At 34.9% G+C, this 19,571-nt stretch overlaps 2 protein-coding genes across 2 annotated transcripts; both read left to right on the top strand.

Annotated features, from left to right (window-relative positions):
* Positions 1-596: 596 nt before the first annotated feature.
* On the top strand, positions 597-6,423 carry LOC110683378. Its single transcript, XM_021859734.1, has 3 exons — positions 597-1,185; positions 2,785-5,443; positions 5,813-6,423. The coding sequence occupies exons 2-3, from the start codon at positions 2,882-2,884 to the stop codon at positions 6,095-6,097; spliced, it is 2,847 nt and encodes a 948-aa protein (XP_021715426.1). The 5' UTR covers positions 597-1,185; positions 2,785-2,881; the 3' UTR covers positions 6,098-6,423.
* Positions 6,424-11,719: 5,296 nt separating this feature from the next.
* LOC110683376 (probable serine/threonine-protein kinase BSK3) lies at positions 11,720-17,563 on the top strand. The gene is made up of 10 exons (XM_021859732.1): positions 11,720-12,105; positions 12,247-12,467; positions 12,623-12,758; positions 13,359-13,492; positions 13,573-13,678; positions 13,909-13,994; positions 14,553-14,741; positions 15,025-15,189; positions 16,419-16,532; positions 17,138-17,563. Exons 1-10 carry the CDS (start codon positions 12,024-12,026, stop codon positions 17,378-17,380), a joined length of 1,476 nt encoding a protein of 491 aa, XP_021715424.1. The 5' UTR covers positions 11,720-12,023; the 3' UTR covers positions 17,381-17,563.
* The last annotated feature ends 2,008 nt before the right edge of the window (positions 17,564-19,571 follow it).

Below are 19,571 nucleotides of genomic sequence, written 5' to 3'. Positions count from 1 at the left end.
AAGGGAGTTGAAATTGTATGCTTTTTTTCATTTTTGTGTTTAATGTGGGAATTTTTTTGAGAATTTGTTTATGTAAGATATTAATTCACACATTACACTAATTAGGGTGTGTTATGCTGAGTGTTCACCTAATATTTTTATTTAAACATATCCAATCTTATACTATATTAATTTAGAGTATTGCTATATGTACTCCTTAGAGTTATGAATAAGCATTTAATAACCTTTCTTATTTGGTAATCGCACAAGTCAATTCAATTAATGTTATATTTTCATTTTTAGTTCCTTATATGTAGCCATAAAGACTATGTATAACATTTTCTATTAATTTACTAGACTTTAATAAACTTACTTGGGTTGTAATTGAACTTAAGTGATCCTTAAGGGCCTATTTTGATTTATTGAAGTGATTGAAGCTGAACTGAACTAGTTGAAGCAAAACAGAACTTAAATGAATTGATTATGTGAGCAGAAAATTAGGATTCAAACTGAAGTGAATTGATTGGAACAGAGCAGAACTGAACTAAACTGAAATTAAGCTGAAAAGAGCAGACCCTAATTTCTTATTGCAACGTATTATCTTATAGGGCATCTAAACTTATAACTTCAAAGTGAAGATGACACAAATTAAGAGTGTACATGGTTTCTTAAAAATAAAACAATGCAAACAAATTCAAGTAAATGAGGAAAGTGATCCCCAAGAGGCAAGAGTCGATAAAATAGGGTCCCATAACGCAAACCCCGCGCCTTCTTTGACACAACCTTTCCGCTTATCTCTCTCTCCTTTTCTCCACCCTCCGATCTCTCTCTCTCCATTTCTCATCCGTCCGATCTCTCTTCCTCTCACTAATCTATAATCTCCCCACCATTTTATTTTATTTTTCTAAAAAAAAAGAGAAAAGTCCAGTAAAAATATAAAAAAGTAAAACCGATATTCTTAACTTCCTCAGATTCTCTCTCTTCTTCAGTTCTTCTTCATCTTCTCCTTCTCTCTCACATCTCACTCACTCACTCATTTTCTCTCTCCTCCATTGTCAGTTCACTCTGCTACATTTGGATCACACTTTCCCAGCTTTTCCTTCTCCCATTTTTTCACTTCTTCTTATTTTCTCTCTCCTCTTTTCTTCCTACTTTGCCGACACCTCTTTCTCCCCCATATTTCTGCATTTCAACTTCCTTACTCAGGTAACTAATTTTCTTGATTTTTTGGCTGTTTTTTGTAATTTTTTTGCATTTTTATTTTTGTTTTTGTTTGTTGCTGAAGCTCTTTAATCTGGAAATGATGTAATCTGGGAAAAATTAGGCGTTGTTTCAGTTTCCTTGAATAATGGCAGGAAATATGCGAGTTTGTTTTAGATTCTTTTTTAGCCGTTCATTTTTTTTTTCGGGGGATAGATTTATTATTGATTAGTAAACTTAATTTATTAGACCAACCTAATTTTTTCGTTACTAAGTTACAATTATGACATTAGAAACTCGGGTTGTCGACTAGCTTAGTTGGTTAAAGTCTTGCCGGTCTATTGCTCGGAAAGATTTATGACATTTGGAACCTTGGAACATTGATAGATTTCCACGTTTTGGTAGCAATTGATGAGTAATATTAATTGCATTGATGCATTAAAATTGGAATCTAGAAAATGAAGCTTCTTTTTTTCCTATGATTTTACAATAATTGCAGTAGTTATTGCTATATAGGATATAGTAATATAGAGTTGTAGTTTCTAATTATATCTCATATATTCTCTTTTTCCAACTTTTTTTTGTACCCTTTAATAATTTGTGCTTCTTGATTAATTGGGATTTTAAATTTGAGAAAATGATAGTGGATTTTAGGTAGCTAAGATCAAATTAGGGGGCAAGGAGATCTTTGTCATTTTGTACATGTTTCAAAAAAAAAAAAAAAAAAAAAAAAGAAGTTTGCTTTAATTTTAATTATGAGTTTATCATCATCAGTTTGAATGGACCACACGTTTTCTATGCTTCAGGTCCATTTTATTTGTCTTTGTGTTTGTGTTTGTAGTGGTGGGTATTTGTGTACTTTCAGGTATAGTTTTACCTAATCACTTGTTAACCTTTTGTTAATCTTTAGCAATTTTATGATGATTTGGTCAATTTGTCATAAAGATGATGTTTAACAGATATTGGTGGGCATGTTCATGGTGAGAGTTAGTGAAGTGGGAAATTGAGAAAGATGAGTAATTTGTAATTGTTGACTTGTATAATGTACTCGAGGATAGTACATTTTCCATCGGAGTGTGATGATTTCATGGTTCCGAATGACTAGAAATGAAGAGATTATGGCCTTTGATTGCGGTGTTTAGTATGGAAAGGGGTTGGTGAGTATGTTCAATGTTTGTGACCAAGAAATTTGGAAGGTAACTGAAGGAGTATGAAGTATTTCGCAATATGCTTGTAGTGTAGCGTGGTGTTAAGTGAACTTAAGCCCTTTCAGAAGCTGATTCAGCTGTAGCTGATAAATAACTCGAATTGTGGTATGGCTTAGGAAATTGCTTGAGCAATGAGAAAGCATCTTTGTATTGTATCTTAGTATTGACTCTTGTGAAAGGTGCTTATCACCTAATTCTTTTGTCATAGCTGATTTCAAGGACAGAGTAGTAACTCTTAATGTTTGCTATACCACTTAGATAGTACTTGTAATCTCTAATTGTGTAATTTTGAATTGTACAGGTTTGAATTGCCTTCTTAGTAATACACGTCTTAATTTAGATGGGTTCACCTATTCCTTTGCTCATGTATTTTGCTTTTGAAAATGTCAATGTGCAGTTGAGAACAATGGCAGAATGTGGGACTGATTGCTGGACATGACCAAATGATGTACTTCTTGTTAAGTGGATCTGACTTGTGCTGACTTGTATGTTTTATGGACCATCTTGGTGATATTAGGAGTATTTCTAGGGATCGGAGATGCACGACGTCTCCAGAGACTAATTTTGTTCCTCGTACTCGTCAAGGTACAAAGTTGCGTGATATATTGTTGTCTGATAAACACAAATTGTCATATGCTGATTTTCATCACGAGATTACTAGAAATCCAGATGATTCCTTGCCTAGATATGTAGGTAGCCAACAAAGTCAGGTATTAGATAAAAGGATCTCTAAAGAGGACGAACTGGTCAGATACATGTCAAATTTACCAAGTTATTTGGAGAAAGGAAAGAATTTTCAGGAGAAAGGACTGAATGTTGGTGTCCTTGACTGGAGGCGCCTAGAAAAATGGCGGTATAGCCAAAAACAGTTGCCTACAAAGCAAAGTGGGTGCTCTCCATCTAGTAGCACCACCTCTCTTTTTTCAACAGATGGCTCATCAACCCATTCTAGCAAAGGTCAGAGCTGCTCCCCTGCTCGTCAAAGGTTGCACCGTCTCTCCCTTGAATCTCCACTGGAAGCTTCACCAAAGGAAAACCATGTTGGAGATGCTAAATCTTCTTCTGGAAGAGGTCACAGCTGCTCTCCAGCTCGTCAAAGGATGCAACCTCCTGTGCCTCAATCTCATCCCCACAAGGTATATGCAGGGGGGAGACCTTCGCCAGATTCCGAGGTTTATGGTGGAAATACCCTGAAATTCCAAGATTCAACTGATACGGTTGGCAACAATTTGAGCAGACAACAAAGGGTTTTTGGAGCAGTACAAGCTGTACAACCAAGTAGAAGACAAGAGCCTGACTTGAAATCTGTCTCCGAAATCGGAAAACAACAAAACTTCAATAAGTATGAGGTTGGGGCGCCTTGGAAAGGAAAAACAAAGATTCAAATTATGGAATCTGCCAAAGAAACCATAAGGTCACAAGAAACGAAGTTGAGTGCTGCTTATCAAGAATGCTCCGGAAGGGAGAATTCAGGGGTTGTTGACATGCCTAGGGATCCATCGGAACATAGATGCTCTAGTTTGACTGCCATGTCTAATTTTACCGTGGATGGTCGATTGTCAGTAGAGCCATGTCAGAGGAGCATTTTAGGTGGAAACAATCTTGGGGCCCGGCTTCCTTCTAAAGATGAACACAGAAAGCAGTCTGAGCCATCTGAATCTTGTTCCAAGTCTCCAGATGGGGTCAAAAGGCCTTCTCAACAGTCAAATATGTCACTTCATTCAGCTAAGGTAGCTGACAGTTCATCCAAGAACAATGCACAAGGGGTCAAAGGTGCCCCACAAGCATCACATATGTTATCATTTCCTGCTAGGATGCTTAGCAGCCCATCCAGGAGCAGGAATGCGGAGGAGAAGAAGCCAGTTGCTGGGTCTAGGAGTGCAATTGCAGTGAAGCCTTTTCCAGAGTTGGACACAAGAAAAGGTTCAGAGTCCATTCCGAAAGCAAGAAACCCATCTCCGATTCGCAGATTAAGTTTTGCAATGGGAAAGATGATTAAGAGTGCCGGTTCCAGAGATAACTCACCCCTTCGGTCAAGTTCAAAAGAAACTGTTGCGAAATCTGGGTCAGAGGCGGTGGTTGCTTCTGTATCAATTGATAATTTTTGCAGTGATAAGTTGTCTACTGATAGTAATAGAGGTAGGTCTAGTCCTTTAAGAAGGCTGCTTGATCCCCTTCTTAAGCCCAGAGCATCGAACAGCTCTGAGCCATCAAGGCCTTCCAGTGGTAATAAAATGGGTTCTAGTGATGCCCATCATAATTCAAATAGTTCGTCATCATTTCAAGCTCTTCTGCAGGTATCATTTAAGAATGGACTTCCTCTGTTTACTTTTGCCATCGACAATGAAAGCAACATTTTAGCTGCCACTGTGAGGAAGTCTAGTGTTCCAGGAAAAGGTCATCATAGCTGGACTTACACTTTCTTTACCATCCGTGAAGTTAAGAAAAGGAGTGGGAATTGGTTTAATCAAGGAGGGAAAGGCGATGGTCATGGTTATGTTCCAAATGTTGTGGCACAAATGAAGGTTTCAGATTCCCCGAGTTTCTTTACCAAGCATGGCCATGCGGGTAATTATATCACCAGAGAGTTTGATCTGTTTGCAGTGGATGTTGGGCATGGAGATCAGTATGCTACTGACTTTCATCCAACTAATGAGCTGGCAGCCATTGTTGTGAAGCTTCCACAAATCATCACTGAAGATGATAGTAAAGATGACCAGTCAAGCTATAACTGGCTAGACTTGTTACAAGATTCCAGAGAGAATTTGGAGGAGATGAGATCTGCTGACTCCAGTGATAATCTACAGCATCAGCAATCACGCTTAAGTCTGAACTTAAGAACAACTGTCATCCTTCCAGGTGGTGTTCATACAGTACCTAGTAAAGGAGAAATATCTACGCTAGCCGAGAGATGGAGGTCTGGTGGATCATGTGATTGTGGTGGATGGGATTTGGGTTGTCAGCTGAGAGTGCATACGAATCATAAAGAATATGAAAGGAAAATGGGTTCTTCTGGAATGTTGCTGAACAAGGACAAGTTTCAAATTTTCTCCCAGGTAACTATTTTCCTGCCTTTCACTCCGTCTTTGCACTGTATATATGACCTTTTGGGGTCGTAGTTTAATATGATTATTGGCATGATGTTTTAAGGGTCTTTTAAAAGCAGCCTGGATCATTTAGGGGGTATGGGTTGTGTTGTGTAGCACCAAACCCCGTTACCATCGCAGTAGCAGGATCCTTATTGATTTGTGTACTTTTGTGTTTGCATTCTGAACTTTTATTCATCTTAAAAATAAAATCTTTTTTCCCTCATGGGTGAAGTGAGCATTAGTGTTTTTTTTTTTTTTTTTTTTTTTTTTTTTTTTTTTTTTTTTTTTTTGAGATAAATTGAGCATTAACTTGAAAGTTAAAACATTGTTTTACAGGGGCAAGATAACCAACCGGTATTGAGTTTGGCGCCATTCAAGAAAAGAATATACTCGGTGGAATTCAGTTCATCACTCTCACTTTTACAAGCATTTGCAATCTCTATATCATTTATAGACAGTAGAAGACCCCCTGAGATCTCAGAACCGAGCAGCAGTGTCGAAAAAATCAGTAATGAGGCAGGCCTTTTTGAGGTTGCTATGCGAACAAAGGCATCATATCAAGGGGAAGCTCCTGCAAGATATGTCTCATATCCACCCCATTCCCCTGTTGGGAGAGTCTAGGGTTTTCTTACCAGGGATTTCACCCGGGCACGGTGAAGCTGTTGTGTTAGCTATGCTTTCTCATGCCTGAAAGTTCCCTGCATCTTAGAACTTCTTCCTATAGTAATTAGATCATATATTTATCCTTTTTTTTTGTTCCCCAGGGAAGTTTATAGGGCAGAAAAATGGAGTGATTCGAAAGTTTGGGGGCGGGGAGGGATCAACTCCGGTAATGGATAAAGGTAGCAATAATTATCTTGCAATTAGTATCTCTTTTGATAAATAAGTTTCTGTAAAATAGTTAAAAAGGCGTTGGAGTAAACAAGTAGAACTATATCTTCTTGTAAGTGTGCATTTTAGAGAGAAAAAAAAAAGTATCTACAGAGATCTAATAATGTACTAGTAGTACTTAATTAGAAAAATATTCAATTGTTGTTTTTGACTAGATTCCTTGAGACATGATCACATGAATTTTACTACCAATTTTGTGCAAAATGGGTTGATTGAAAATTTGATACTCCGTACAAAATGATGCAGCTGCCTCCATGTTTTGCTGCTCGGTTTCTGCATCCGCTTTCTGGTACCAAGGATTCCTGGCATGTCTTTGCTGTTTTATAATCGCACAACAGTATTGAACTATTAGCAAGGTGAAGATCCACCACCATCCCAATCACAATCGTCCATGGTGAATTCTTCAAGCAATAGACACCCGCCGAAAATCACATTAAATTTGCAATTGTTCGGATTAAGTTCACAAGATCCAGTAAAAAATGAGTAACTTATCTTCTCTGTAGAAAAGGATTTTGAGACTCCAAAATGTTACTGATGTAAGGGGAGTTAGGGGACATAATATAAATCTACCCTACAACTTGAAAGGAAAAACACTAGCAATTAATTATGGGTATAATAAGTGGTTAGGAAAAAGTCCAAAGTCCAATCCGATCCAAACTTATCGAATTGGATTGGGCTAGAAAAAGTTTGGATCAGATTCGAACTAAAATTTCAGAGTTCAAAATTTATTTGGACTGGACTTGGAGTTCAAAAGTCCAAAATTTCTAGGGTTACGGTACAAATACGTAAGTAAAACTACACGTCTACACTTCTAACTTCTAAGTACTTGACTTAAAAAAAGGACTCGTGTATGTGATGATGAATATAGAATACTAAGATATGTACTAATTAAAAGATTAAAGTTATGAGAGTGAGAGATAATTCAAGTGGTTAAAGCTTTTCAGTTTTCACTCGATTTTAGGAGATTCTTCCGCGTATAAAAAGTGTTACACTTATCACATACTAACGTGTTTCAATAAGTGTTTTATACTGGTATTAAAAAAAGAATAGAGGAAGGAGTCGCAAAAGGTAGAGTGTAAAGCTGAGCTATCATGCACACACGGAGACAGAGGAGTAGAAAAAGAGTAATTTTTGATAAAGAGAAGTGAAGTCATGCTTTTGCTTTTTTTGTTATTGTTGGGGGAAAGCTCTGACGGAATATATGATGGGATTTTACAGACATCAAACATTATTATGGCAAAACAAGTATGACTTTTTATTCCTTTTTTTATTCATTATTCTTTATTTGTTTTCCCTAATAACTGTTGGAATTTAATGAGATGGTGACCTAATTTGAGCTGGAAATGTTTGATCAAGAGGGAAATGCTCAAGCTAAAATCTTAGCTTGTGTATCATAATATTTAAAGCTAAGGGTTGCTCCATTATTGGAGCCATATTAGATTATTAGGCATGTTTTCCTTTCGGCAATGTCATTTGCTTCCTTGTTACAATATTGCTAGCTGCCTTCTAACTTTTTCTTCATTATACTACGACATTAAAACTTAAATGGTCCATGCATGTTTGATAAGTGGCTCCGCAATGTTGGCAAACTCTTACACGACACGATAATATGACGCAGGTTCAGCACAAAATTATTTGAGATGCAACAATATAATAGCTCATTTGGGAAGAACATTATGAATTTACCAGAATTTTTCTTTATTAGACTCTTTTTATCGGTAGACCATGGCCTAAATTTGATAACTGGTTGTATTTTTATTTTTATTTATTTAATAGCTAAAGATTTGTATTTTTTTTTTTCATTTCTTTTTGTATTTGTTGTGAGCGGTATAGAATCTAAGGGTCATTTAGAAGATCCACCAAATGAAATATCCAACAATCCTAAACAAATGGAAGTAGTACTAAAGTAGTGAAGTGTATGGTTTTAAGTTTGTAACATATGTTTCAATTTGTTCCTACATTTTATATTTGCGTTGATTACAAATTTTTCTGCATAACAAAAATAAATGAGAAGAAGTAGTTCAAAATTATTATCATTTGTGAAGACAAGCAAAATTATTTAATATTATACTCCATTTGTTTATAAAAGTTTTTCATGTTTGAATGTTGATTGTCTTAAAAATAAAAATATAAAAAGAAATTCTAGCTAAAGATGCAAGAAGTACATACCTACTTCAACACTTGAAACATGAATTATAAATGATCGATTGTAAAATACTGCTTCGTAGTTCTTTGCAAATCAATTTTTCTGATGATTTAGGACTTCTATTAAAGTCGTGCTATAAATGATCAAATTAATGAAGAAATAAAAAGTATAGAATTGGAGTCAACATATCTTTAAATGGATAGTAATAAATCGTGAGGCAACTAGATGGCTAGATTCTTGTTTAGTTTGGTGTTAAATGAACAACGTAACATCGATCCATTCTAATAAATTTTGTAACAATGAAAGGTGTATGGTTGGGTTGGAATGAAATTCAAGTCCCCACTTGCTGTTAAGGGAGATAATTAAGGGGATTTCGATTCAGAATTTTTATTTTTTTATTTTTTATTTTTTTATTGAAAAACATTTGGCCCCACTACATCATGTGATAGTGTGCCTTATATTGGGTTTCACCAAATAAGAATCATATTTTGTGCTTTCATCAATTCATGGAGCTCCCAAATGCACAAAAAAATATTGCTTTTTTAAGATACATTTCCTTTACATCCATAATATCATAGCATACACAACGATTAGCTACATGTAAATGTAGTTTTGGGTTATCACGTCATAAATTTTTAAGCTATATGATTTAAGCTATAATGGTAAGCTAAATTCTTTTGTAATAAATAAACCATAAGAATATAAAATAATAAATAAATAAACAAACAAATTCATAAAATATATAAATAAATAAAATAATAGCATTGGGTGGAGTGTAACTACATAACTCTATAGAGTTATGTAATTTGGCTTAGCTACAAGAGGTTGTTGTTCCACAATGGCTAGCATGTAGCTAACAATTATTTAGAAATTTCTAACAGGTCTTCATGCATAACTATTGTAGATGCTCTATTGTAACATAAAAATTACATTTTCCAAAACACAATTGAAATCCAAAATATACAACTTCCATTTCTTACTATATTATTTATAACAAAAAAAAAATATTTATTTCTTAATAAATACCCTTTTATTGCAAATAATAAGAAATAGAGGTAGTGTTAATTATTTAATTATAAAGTATATAACAATAAAAATTATAAACAAATTACTACCTCCGGTCCAAATTACTCGCAACTTTGGGGTATTATTTGTGAGATATAAAAAATTCCAAAGTTGCGAGTAATTTGAACCGGAGGTAGTATATTAAGATATTATAAAAATATATAAATCGAGATGAATATAATAGTACCATATAACTATTTAATTTCTTAATTACAAATAACAATAATGTCAAAGATGGAATTGTTTCAATATTCATGAAACAATATAGGAGTACAAATAAATAGATGGGAATTAAATAAATAAAATAAAAATGGATAATGTTTTCACACATTGTTGGCCGTTTCGGTCAACTCTTCTAGTGTAGGGTTTTTTAAAGCTCAAGTCCTTTTTCCACCTTTACCCATGTTTGAATACTTACATGTGTATTGATGTCCATGAGCTTGAATTATTAATAATGTTTGCGTACGTATGAACCAGAAATCTAGATTTCTAGGTGGGCCCCATCTTGGTACGTGAGTTTCATTTATAGTTCTTACACACACTAAAAATTAAATATGTTCATAAATATCTTTTAATAATTGATATATTAATGTTGTACTAATTAAATTGTACTCTAATTGATACGGAGTAGATCAACGACTAACAAATGGGATTTATCACTATGTTAGCATAATTTGGGATCAAGACTCCTCACTTTTCCATTCAAATTCATAAAGGATTAAAGGGCCTAACTTGTTAATGAAGGCTCATGTGTGATTTATGAAAGGTTTTTGCCCTAACATATACTTCATTATTCTTACCTAAAAAATAAAATAAAATATGTTAGTGTAATAACATACTCTATATTATACCTATAAACACGTGATATGTACTCCGATTTTTTTTTTTTAAAAAAAAATGAAAATAGGTACAACAATGGTTGTAAAGAGTGTATAGAGCATCCTAAGGCCATGTTCTTTTGAGTTTCTGAACAAGCAAAGTAGAGCAAATATCTGTAGAGTAGAGCAGATTGATTCAACATAACAAAACAGATCAAGAACAAGGCTTTACTTCATTTTCAAATATTTGTTATTGATATTACGGATTCTATTTACGCATAAAATTGAGATAATTAAAAGATATAGTGTTATTTGGTGACCGAATGAGTGAAACAAGTAGATTTAATATAATGAAGGAATAAAATATCGAAAGCGTAAAGAAGAACTAGATTTAGTCAAAATAAGAGCATCATAGATATTTTATTAGTACCAACCAAATTAATACGTAGTAGAAGCTAATGCCTAATTGACTAAATAGTCTAACGAGCAACTACAAAACTACTCCGTATCTACTGTGCTCCGTACAAAAAATGACCAATTCTTACTTGTAAGAGCTTTGATTTGAGGGGGTGGTGTGGTGAGTAGCGAACGTGATAAATTAGTGGAAAATTGAAAGGGATTAAAAATTTCATCAAAAATTGATTGCAAAAGGACGATGAATTAATTTGTTTCGTACTTGTCAATTGAAAGACAATGATACAAGTTTTAAATTTTTTTTATATATAAATCAACTTATTATAAAAGAAGTTATAATGTTTAATTATAGACATCGTGGAGCAAAAAAAATTTCCAAGCATAACTTTTTTATTAAAGTTGAACACACCGTGTGGTCGGCTGACACACACCAAATAACCTTTGATTGGCGAGTAATCTCTAACCGAATAAGCCCTAATCGACTTAGTAATCCTAACTGACTTAATAACTCCTAATCACCCAAGTAACCACTAACTGAGTAACCCCTAACCGATTTAGTAACAACTAATCGAGTAAGTAACCATTATAACACTAACAAAGTAACCCGTTCCTCATAATAATTGGCCACACAATCACCTTTAAAAGTTTGTGACAAAACAATAGACGGTCTATTGAGTTTTTTTTTTTTTTTTTTTTTTTGATCTCTTAAGTTTAACTTAGGGCCAGTTCTGATTTATTGAATTGAGATGAGATGAACTAAACTGAACTACAGAGTAAATATTTTATAAGAGAAGAAAATTAAAAACTGAACTGAAGTGAAGTAAATTGAACTGATTTTACACAACTACGCTTTAACGATTATACACTATCCACCCTTTACAAGAAAGGTGGAAATAATCACTTGAATCAAACATAACCGTTTACAAATTTTTACTAAAATGGACTAATGGAGTGAGTACTATTTCAAAAGATTAGGACTACTTTCTCCATCTTCTCTGTTTTTGATTATGATTTTTTTTTTTTTTTTTTTTTAATTTTCTTTTTAATTTTTCTTGTTTTCTCTCTCTCCTCTGTCTGTCTGATTTCTCCTTTTTCTGTAAAACCCTTTCAAATCACACTAACACAAAAAAACTAGCAGAAAGTTTGAGACCCAACCTTAAACTTTACTACACTCACTGATCCAGCTCTTTGTCTCTCTATCTCTACAAAATCAATGGGAGTTCGTTGCTCTAAACTTTCATTTTGCTGGTGGTCCAACTCTCATCACAGTCATGCTCCACATTACTCCGATCTTGGTAATTTTTTATTTCAATCTCAAAATTTTTGGTCTTTAATATTTCATTTTAAGCTCAATAATCACCAAAAATTTGATCTTTTATGCTTAATCTTTGATGGGTTTTGATGTTCACATATTTTTGATTTCTGGGTGATTGTAGAAAACGGAGGGAAAGATGAAAGTGAGTCTCAACCGAGTTTTACTGAGTTCAAATTGGACGAGTTAAGAGCTGCTGCTTCTGGGTTTTCTTCGGAGAACATTGTTTCTGAACATGGTGAGAAAGCTCCTAATATTGTGTATCGTGGGAAGCTCAATGATGGCCGTTGGATCGCCATCAAACGGTTCCACAGGTCTGCTTGGCCTGATACTCGGCAATTTCTGGTATTAACTAATTGCTATTTTAAGCAATTTTTGTTTATGGGTTTGTAATATATATTCTTGATTTTTGATGGGGTTTTGTCAAATTTGATTAATTAGGAGAAAATTGCTTATTTGGTATAGTTGGATGTTTGATTGGAATTTGATATAAAATGTAGGAGGAAGCAAGAGCAGTAGGGCTGCTGAGAAGTGAGAAAATGGCAAATTTAATTGGGTGTTGTTGTGAGGGTGATGAGAGATTGCTAGTTGCTGAGTTCATGCCCAATGAAACTCTTTCTAAGCATCTCTTTCATTGTGAGTATTATCTCTTTTCATAACTTTCTTGTTTAAGATTGAAATGTTGTGACCATGACTAGCATTTGTTAATTTTCTGTCAAAGGGACTTTGTATGTTTCGTGTTGAAAATAGGCACTGCATTTGTGTTTTTGATATGTTATCAATGAGATATGTTTACCACGGTACGTTGCTTGAAGATACTAGAGTTTATGCCTATTATTAATTTTCGGGAAGGGAAAAAAGCTCTATCTAAATTGTTTGTGTCAGAGTTAACAACAATCAATGTACAACCAGTATATTCTTAATGAAGGGTTGCACCACATCATTGGTGTAATCTTCTTAGGACTCTCAAACAGACAAGGAGAACTTTGGGCAATGTCGATATGATAAAATAATTTTTTAAGTTTTTTTTTTTTCTCTTTTTTGGATTGATTAAGATTGGTTTTGGTACGTTTGTGCACATCAGTTTTACAAAGCTCATTGTGAGACTTAAATGGTGAGAAAAGCTCTTTTGTTAATAGAGTTTCCGTGTAGTTGATTCCGATTCATGGATGAAGGTGTTGTGTTGATGATGCTATTGTATTTTGGTTTAATTTTCAAACTGTTTATTTACTTCAGGGGAAAATCAGCCTTTGAAATGGGCTATGAGGTTGAGAGTGGCATTGTGTTTAGCACAAGCCTTGGAATACTGTAGCAGTAAAGGAAGATCATTGTACCATGACCTTAATGCTTATAGAGTTCTATTTGATCAGGTACAATTGAACTTGTATTTTTGCTATTGTCTCTATCCTTTTTCTCCATATACTCTATGTCGTGACTCAGCTTTTGACAGGATGGTAATCCCAGGCTCTCTTGCTTTGGCCTCATGAAAAACAGCCGAGATGGCAAAAGCTATAGTACAAATTTGGCTTTCACTCCTCCTGAGTACATGAGGACAGGTACCTGGCCCTTCCTTAATGATTCATTTTGCCGTAAATATAGACTATGCTGAATGGTATACATGACAAAATTGACTTGTCCTGATCTCATTGCTAATTGTATATTCAATAATGAAGGTCTCTCCCTAGTTATGTGTGCAGAGAACGTTATAAAGCTGTTGCAATGGAGCTGCTAATTTCTGAAAGCATGCTTTCTCTAGGAAGCTAATGCCCTGCTTTCTAATTGGCAGGTCGAATTTCTCCAGAGAGTGTGATCTACAGTTTTGGCACCTTACTGCTTGACCTGCTCAGTGGGAAACATATACCGCCAAGCCATGTAAACTTCGTATTTTCATAAAACTTACTGTGTGTCATGCCATTTTGTGCCCTCTTAAATAATGCTTCATTAACCCCTATATTCAGTGTATTACTCCAGTAACTCCACTTGAACTAGAAAGTAATAAATAAGCATCTAAGAGTCCTAGAGAACTCATATATTAGTATCCAAATATCCTTGAGATTTGGTTTTTATTAGACACCTAATTTCATCAAAATGCTTTCATGAAATAATTATAGGGCTAAATTGTAAGTCGTCTTATTGGAGCTGGCTTAGCATGTCATATTGACATATTCCCATGAATGATTTATATTTGCAATACATTAGAAGTAGGATTTGGGTATTAAATTTTGTCAAACTATGAAACATGTTAAGTATCGTATCACGCTCTCCAACCCTCCAATTACCCCCCTCTCCCAAAAAAGTATATATCTTGTAAACTATTTAGCTCACTTTGGCTCTCTAATTGCCTTAGGTTCTGACACACCAATCCAAATGGTTCTCATATGTTTTGGGAACACAAAATTTTTTAACGCAGAATTCTCTTGATTTTCCCAGGCACTTGATCTCATACGTGGGAAAAACTTTTCGATGTTAATTGACTCTAATTTAGAGGGCCATTTTTCAAATGATGATGGAACTGAATTAGTACGATTAGCATCACGTTGCTTGCAGTATGAAGCTCGTGAGAGGCCTAATGCCAGATCTCTTGTGACAGCTCTTACTCCACTTCAGAAAGAAACTGAGGTGAGCCTAATTTTAACTCCTCTCCTGAGACATTGGTTTTTTCTTGCTTAATTATTTTGGCTTGTTTTCAATAAAAAATAATTTCTTCTGCCTTGTTCTTTGGTAATAGTATTAGTACATGTCAAAAGCAGATTATACTGATAAAATGAAACAATCATTTTGGTTAGCTTACTAAGTAAAGCTTCTGGTAGTAAATTGGCCTACAGGTAGAAGTTTCCTTGCATAGAAATAGATAAACAGCAGAATTCTTAATTCTTCTGTGTTTTTCCATGAAATTTGGCAGGTTCCCTCTCATGTTCTGATGGGAATTTCACATGGAACTGCATCTCCAAAGGATTCATTGTCATTAACTCCTCTTGGTGAAGCCTGTTCAAGATTGGATCTTACAGCCATACACGAAATATTAGAAGATGTTGGATACAAGGACGATGAGGGGATTGCAAATGAGGTAGGCTTCTTTGTCTTTTGTCATTTATATTCATCTTTTGTGTTGGGTGTTTGGGTGTACAAGCAGAATATGTAACAAATTAGTTCATGTCTTTGTGTCTAGAATTATTATGACATAGTATCTGTCGAGTGCATTTTTCTATATTTGGGGAAACTTTAGAGGGTTTATCTTTCCATTTGGATCCATGGGCTCCATCCTTAAATAATGGACCACTTGAGGTCATTATTTTAAAATTTAGCTGAATTCCACAATTGTCTACTACATGAACTTTTCGTCCCACAAACGTTTTCTTTTCTTCTGGAATTTTGTATTTGATTTAAAATATAATGGTCTTTTTTTACTAGAAATTTTACGAGGGTAATGTGGAATAATTGCAAATTTGAACTTAATATATTAGAAACTGGCCTATCACATTTGAGATGAACTAAAAATGTGGCTTGGTATCTTGGGATGGTGGAAGTAAGTTGGCTGTTCAATTCTGCCAGTTTTCATGAAAAAGAACAGGCACTCAACCACTAGGCTATCCAATGGGACCTTCAAAAGCTTGGTATAATCATGTAGTTCCTGATTTGCTGTTTTATCAGATTTTCACATGTCTTATATAATGGGTGCAGCATAATTAATTTAGATAATAGAGCAGATTGGGTCCTGCATGGCTCATAATTGCAGCAAAATTACCATAATGATATTGTCTGTAGTGATGAAATTGGGTCATGCACAGCTAAATAGCTAATTATGTCTGCAAAATTACCATTATGCGTAGAATTAGATTGGGTCCTGCTTAGCTTATAATTGCTGCACGGTCTCTAGGAATTCTCTTTTTCAGTTATTTTTTCTCTGTTTTTATTTTATTTCATTATTATAATTATTATTTTTAAAGATTTCATCCCTTGGCTTGATACAGAATTTGTTCAAAAAGAACATGCTCTCGTTTGCCTGTTGTTACTAATATGGGCAGTAAATGAACTCTTTAACAACTTTTATGAAAATGCCCTTATCCATAAACGAGCGAAGAGCTGATTCTGATCCCAACAGTATGGCAGAAACCATCCAATGATTACATTTTTTTGTAAAAAATTCCAGAGTTTACTCCTGTAAGACATAGGACATTACATAATTTTGCCAACTGATTAACATGTTTTATGACTGTGCATCATCGTGACATCACCTACACTTGAAATCTCCACTCCATTCATATCGATCTGATGAGATTGCGAATCTTGTTTCAGCTTTCTTTCCAAGTGTGGACGAGTCAAATTCAAGAAACACTAAACTGCAAGAAACATGGAGACAGTGCTTTTAGAGCTAAAGATTTTGCTACCGCCATTAAATCTTACACACAGGTAATTTGTTCTAGGCCATTGCTTCTTTCTTACTAAACGCGGTGATTCTGGATTTAATGTTTGATTGAATTTACTTTCCTTTGTCTGAAACTAATAGTGTCATGTATTCCCTTTGTCCTAGAATGAACTTTATACTTTCTATCTTGGGATGTCTAAAAAAGAACTACACACTTTTCTACTCCTTTTCGATTTCTCTATCCATCCCATGATTCCATAAAATCTTTTTCTCTTTCTTTCCCAACATTTCTTTTTTAAATAATTTCAACTAACTTTTTTTGTTACTAATTCTTAATTTTATGCCAATCCAATTACATTTTTTTTGGGATGGTGGAAATTCTGTAGTAGGATATCCAAAAAGTTTGTTACATCTCCCAATATAGTACTCGTACTCTGTAAGAAAAGGGATAAAAATTGTGCTAAATAGTCTTTTTGTAAATATCGAACATCTCTTAGAATTTGGTTGCATGATATCTTTCACACTGATTCACCACATGGTCAGCTCAAAAAGAACCTTAAAGTAGCTAGATTTATACACTAACCACTGCTATTGTAAACCATGTACTTAAAAGGTCTGATATTTATTACTCTATCTGCTATTCTGGTAGTTTATCGAGGATGGGACAATGGTTTCACCAACGGTGTTTGCTCGACGTTGCTTGTCTTACTTGATGAGCAATATGCTACAAGAAGCACTAGCAGATGCTATGCAAGCTCAAGTAGTATCTCCTGAGTGGCCAACTGCATTTTATCTCCAAGCTGCCGCTCTCTTCAGCCTCGGGATGGACAATGATGCCCATGAGACGCTCAAAGATGGAACGTCGTTGGAGGCCAAATGGAAGAAAAACTGAATTGTGTATAGAGCTTTCTTATTTTTCTGGGTTCTAAAGGTTCCATAATTATTGTATCTATTTGAAATTTCTGAGTGGTGAGTTTTATCTTCGTAATTAGAATTATAAATTCATACAAAGGTTGTATTGACTGACATTTTCATTTTTATCTCAAAGCAAGAGAAGTCTGATTTGCATTGCTACTTTTCCATCCGTCCCTAAATAATACCCAGTTTATCACAATTTTTTAAGTATTAAGCAATTTTAAAACTATAAGGATCACTTTAGAATTTTAGAAAATTGCTTTGAATTTTCTCGTATTACTGTTAAAGTGTTAATGAAGCATCTTCAGAAGAAAGATTGGTATGAAGAAAAAGTGATATTTGAAATAAGGATTGTTGTTGTATATTAATTGAATTGCTTAATAAAGACATGGTAATGAGGGACGGATCAAGGCATAAATGAGATGGTTGTGGGCATCAAGTTGGCTCTGGGGGGCTTTTTGGAACCCCATGAAGCATGTGGATGCATCATCTTGCCGTGTCCAAAAATATTCCATGAAGGCCAAATTTAAAGGCTATAATACACGAAATAAAATATTTTTGGAGATTTCGGAATCCAGTCTTGAAAATTCAAGCGATGGAAATTCAAATGACGGCAGACAATGTATGCCAAGTAGAGCTGCCAATTCGAGTAAACGGGTCGGGTTAGAGTGGGCCGGGTCAATTCAGATTAATTCAATAACCTATGCGGGTCGGGTTTGGGTTGAGTCGTGCATGAGTTGGGTAACGTCGGGTCATACATCTTATCGGGTTTGGGTCGGGTTAATAATAGGTCGGGTTACATTCGGGTCGGGTGAACAATAGGTCGGGTTTTCACGGGTTAGGGTAAGCCTCGGGTTCGAGTCGGGTTTGATTCAAATCAATAATTTGCGGGTTAGAATTAGGTCGGGTCATTCTCGGGTTTGAGACGGGTTGGTTCAAGCCAATAATTTGCGGATTATAATCAGGTCGGGTCATTTTGAAGTTGGGTCATTATCGGGTTCAAGTCGGGTTCGGTTCAAGTCAATAATTTGCGGGTTATAATCAGGTTGGGTCATTTCCAAGTTGGGTTAATGTCGGATTCAAGTCGGGTTATGTTCAAGTCAATAATTTGCAGGTTACAATCAGGTCGGGTGATTTCCAAGTCGGGTCATATTCGAGTTCAACTAACTATAAATAGATAATTATCATTTTTATCAAGCTAATTATTTCCTTTGACTATAATATATATGGCAATATACTAGGGAAATATAGTCTATAATTTAGGAAGATAATTATCTCCTTTGACCATACATCAAATATATACAATATTTAACTCTTAAATTTGAGGATGCTTCTCCTTTCTTTTGCTGGCCTTGATCGACTTGGTCTCCCTAGACAAAATGCTTTAATTAACAATAACAAGGTGGTCTAAATTGCATTTAAGGTGATTTAAATCGGGTTAGGAATAATTTGGGTTGAATTTAGGTCGGGTCAATAACAAGTCGTGTTAATTTTGAGTGAAGTTAGTAACAGATCGGGTTGAATTTTTGGGTTGGGTAAGTAATAGGTCTGGTAAAATTTGCAACGGGTCAATAACAAGTCAGCCTTAATTTGGGTCAAGTCAATAACAAGTCGGGTTGATTTCAGGTCATGTTTGTAACAGGTTGGGTTAAATTCAGGTCGGGTTGGGAACGGGTCGGGTAGAATTCAGATCAAGTTAGTAACAAGTCGGGTTAAATTAGGGTTTTGACGGGTTGAAACGGGTTTAGGTCAATTTAGGTTCAAGTCGGGTTCGGTGCAAGTTCATTAAATTGGCTGTTGTAAACCGGTAAATCAGTGCAAGTTGTAAATCGGTAAATTGACCATTTAAAGGCAAATTGGATGGTTTTACCCATCAAATTGGATTCCCGGAGGATATTAAGGACCATGGTAAACATTTCGACAATTTTTAATTTTGGGCGAATAAAAGTAAAAAAATTCCAAAATTGAAGTCTAATATCCACGTTTTTTGAGAAATTTTGAAGGTTTCAGGCCTGGCGTTGAAAAGTCTTGAAATTTTTAGGTAATACATCTCGGGGTCATATAATGTCATTTGGAACCATATATGATCATTATTTGTTGTCATAAGTGTTCGTGGTAGGCTTGAATTAATGAAATCGGTGCAAGTTGTAAACCGGTAAATTGACTGT

Source organism: Chenopodium quinoa, unplaced genomic scaffold (genome assembly GCF_001683475.1).
Source record: "Chenopodium quinoa cultivar QQ74 unplaced genomic scaffold, ASM168347v1, whole genome shotgun sequence".
Lineage (NCBI taxonomy): Eukaryota > Viridiplantae > Streptophyta > Magnoliopsida > Caryophyllales > Amaranthaceae > Chenopodium > Chenopodium quinoa.
The sequence above is the reverse complement of the archived record's forward strand: the minus strand, read 5'-3'. Positions and strand labels throughout refer to the sequence as shown.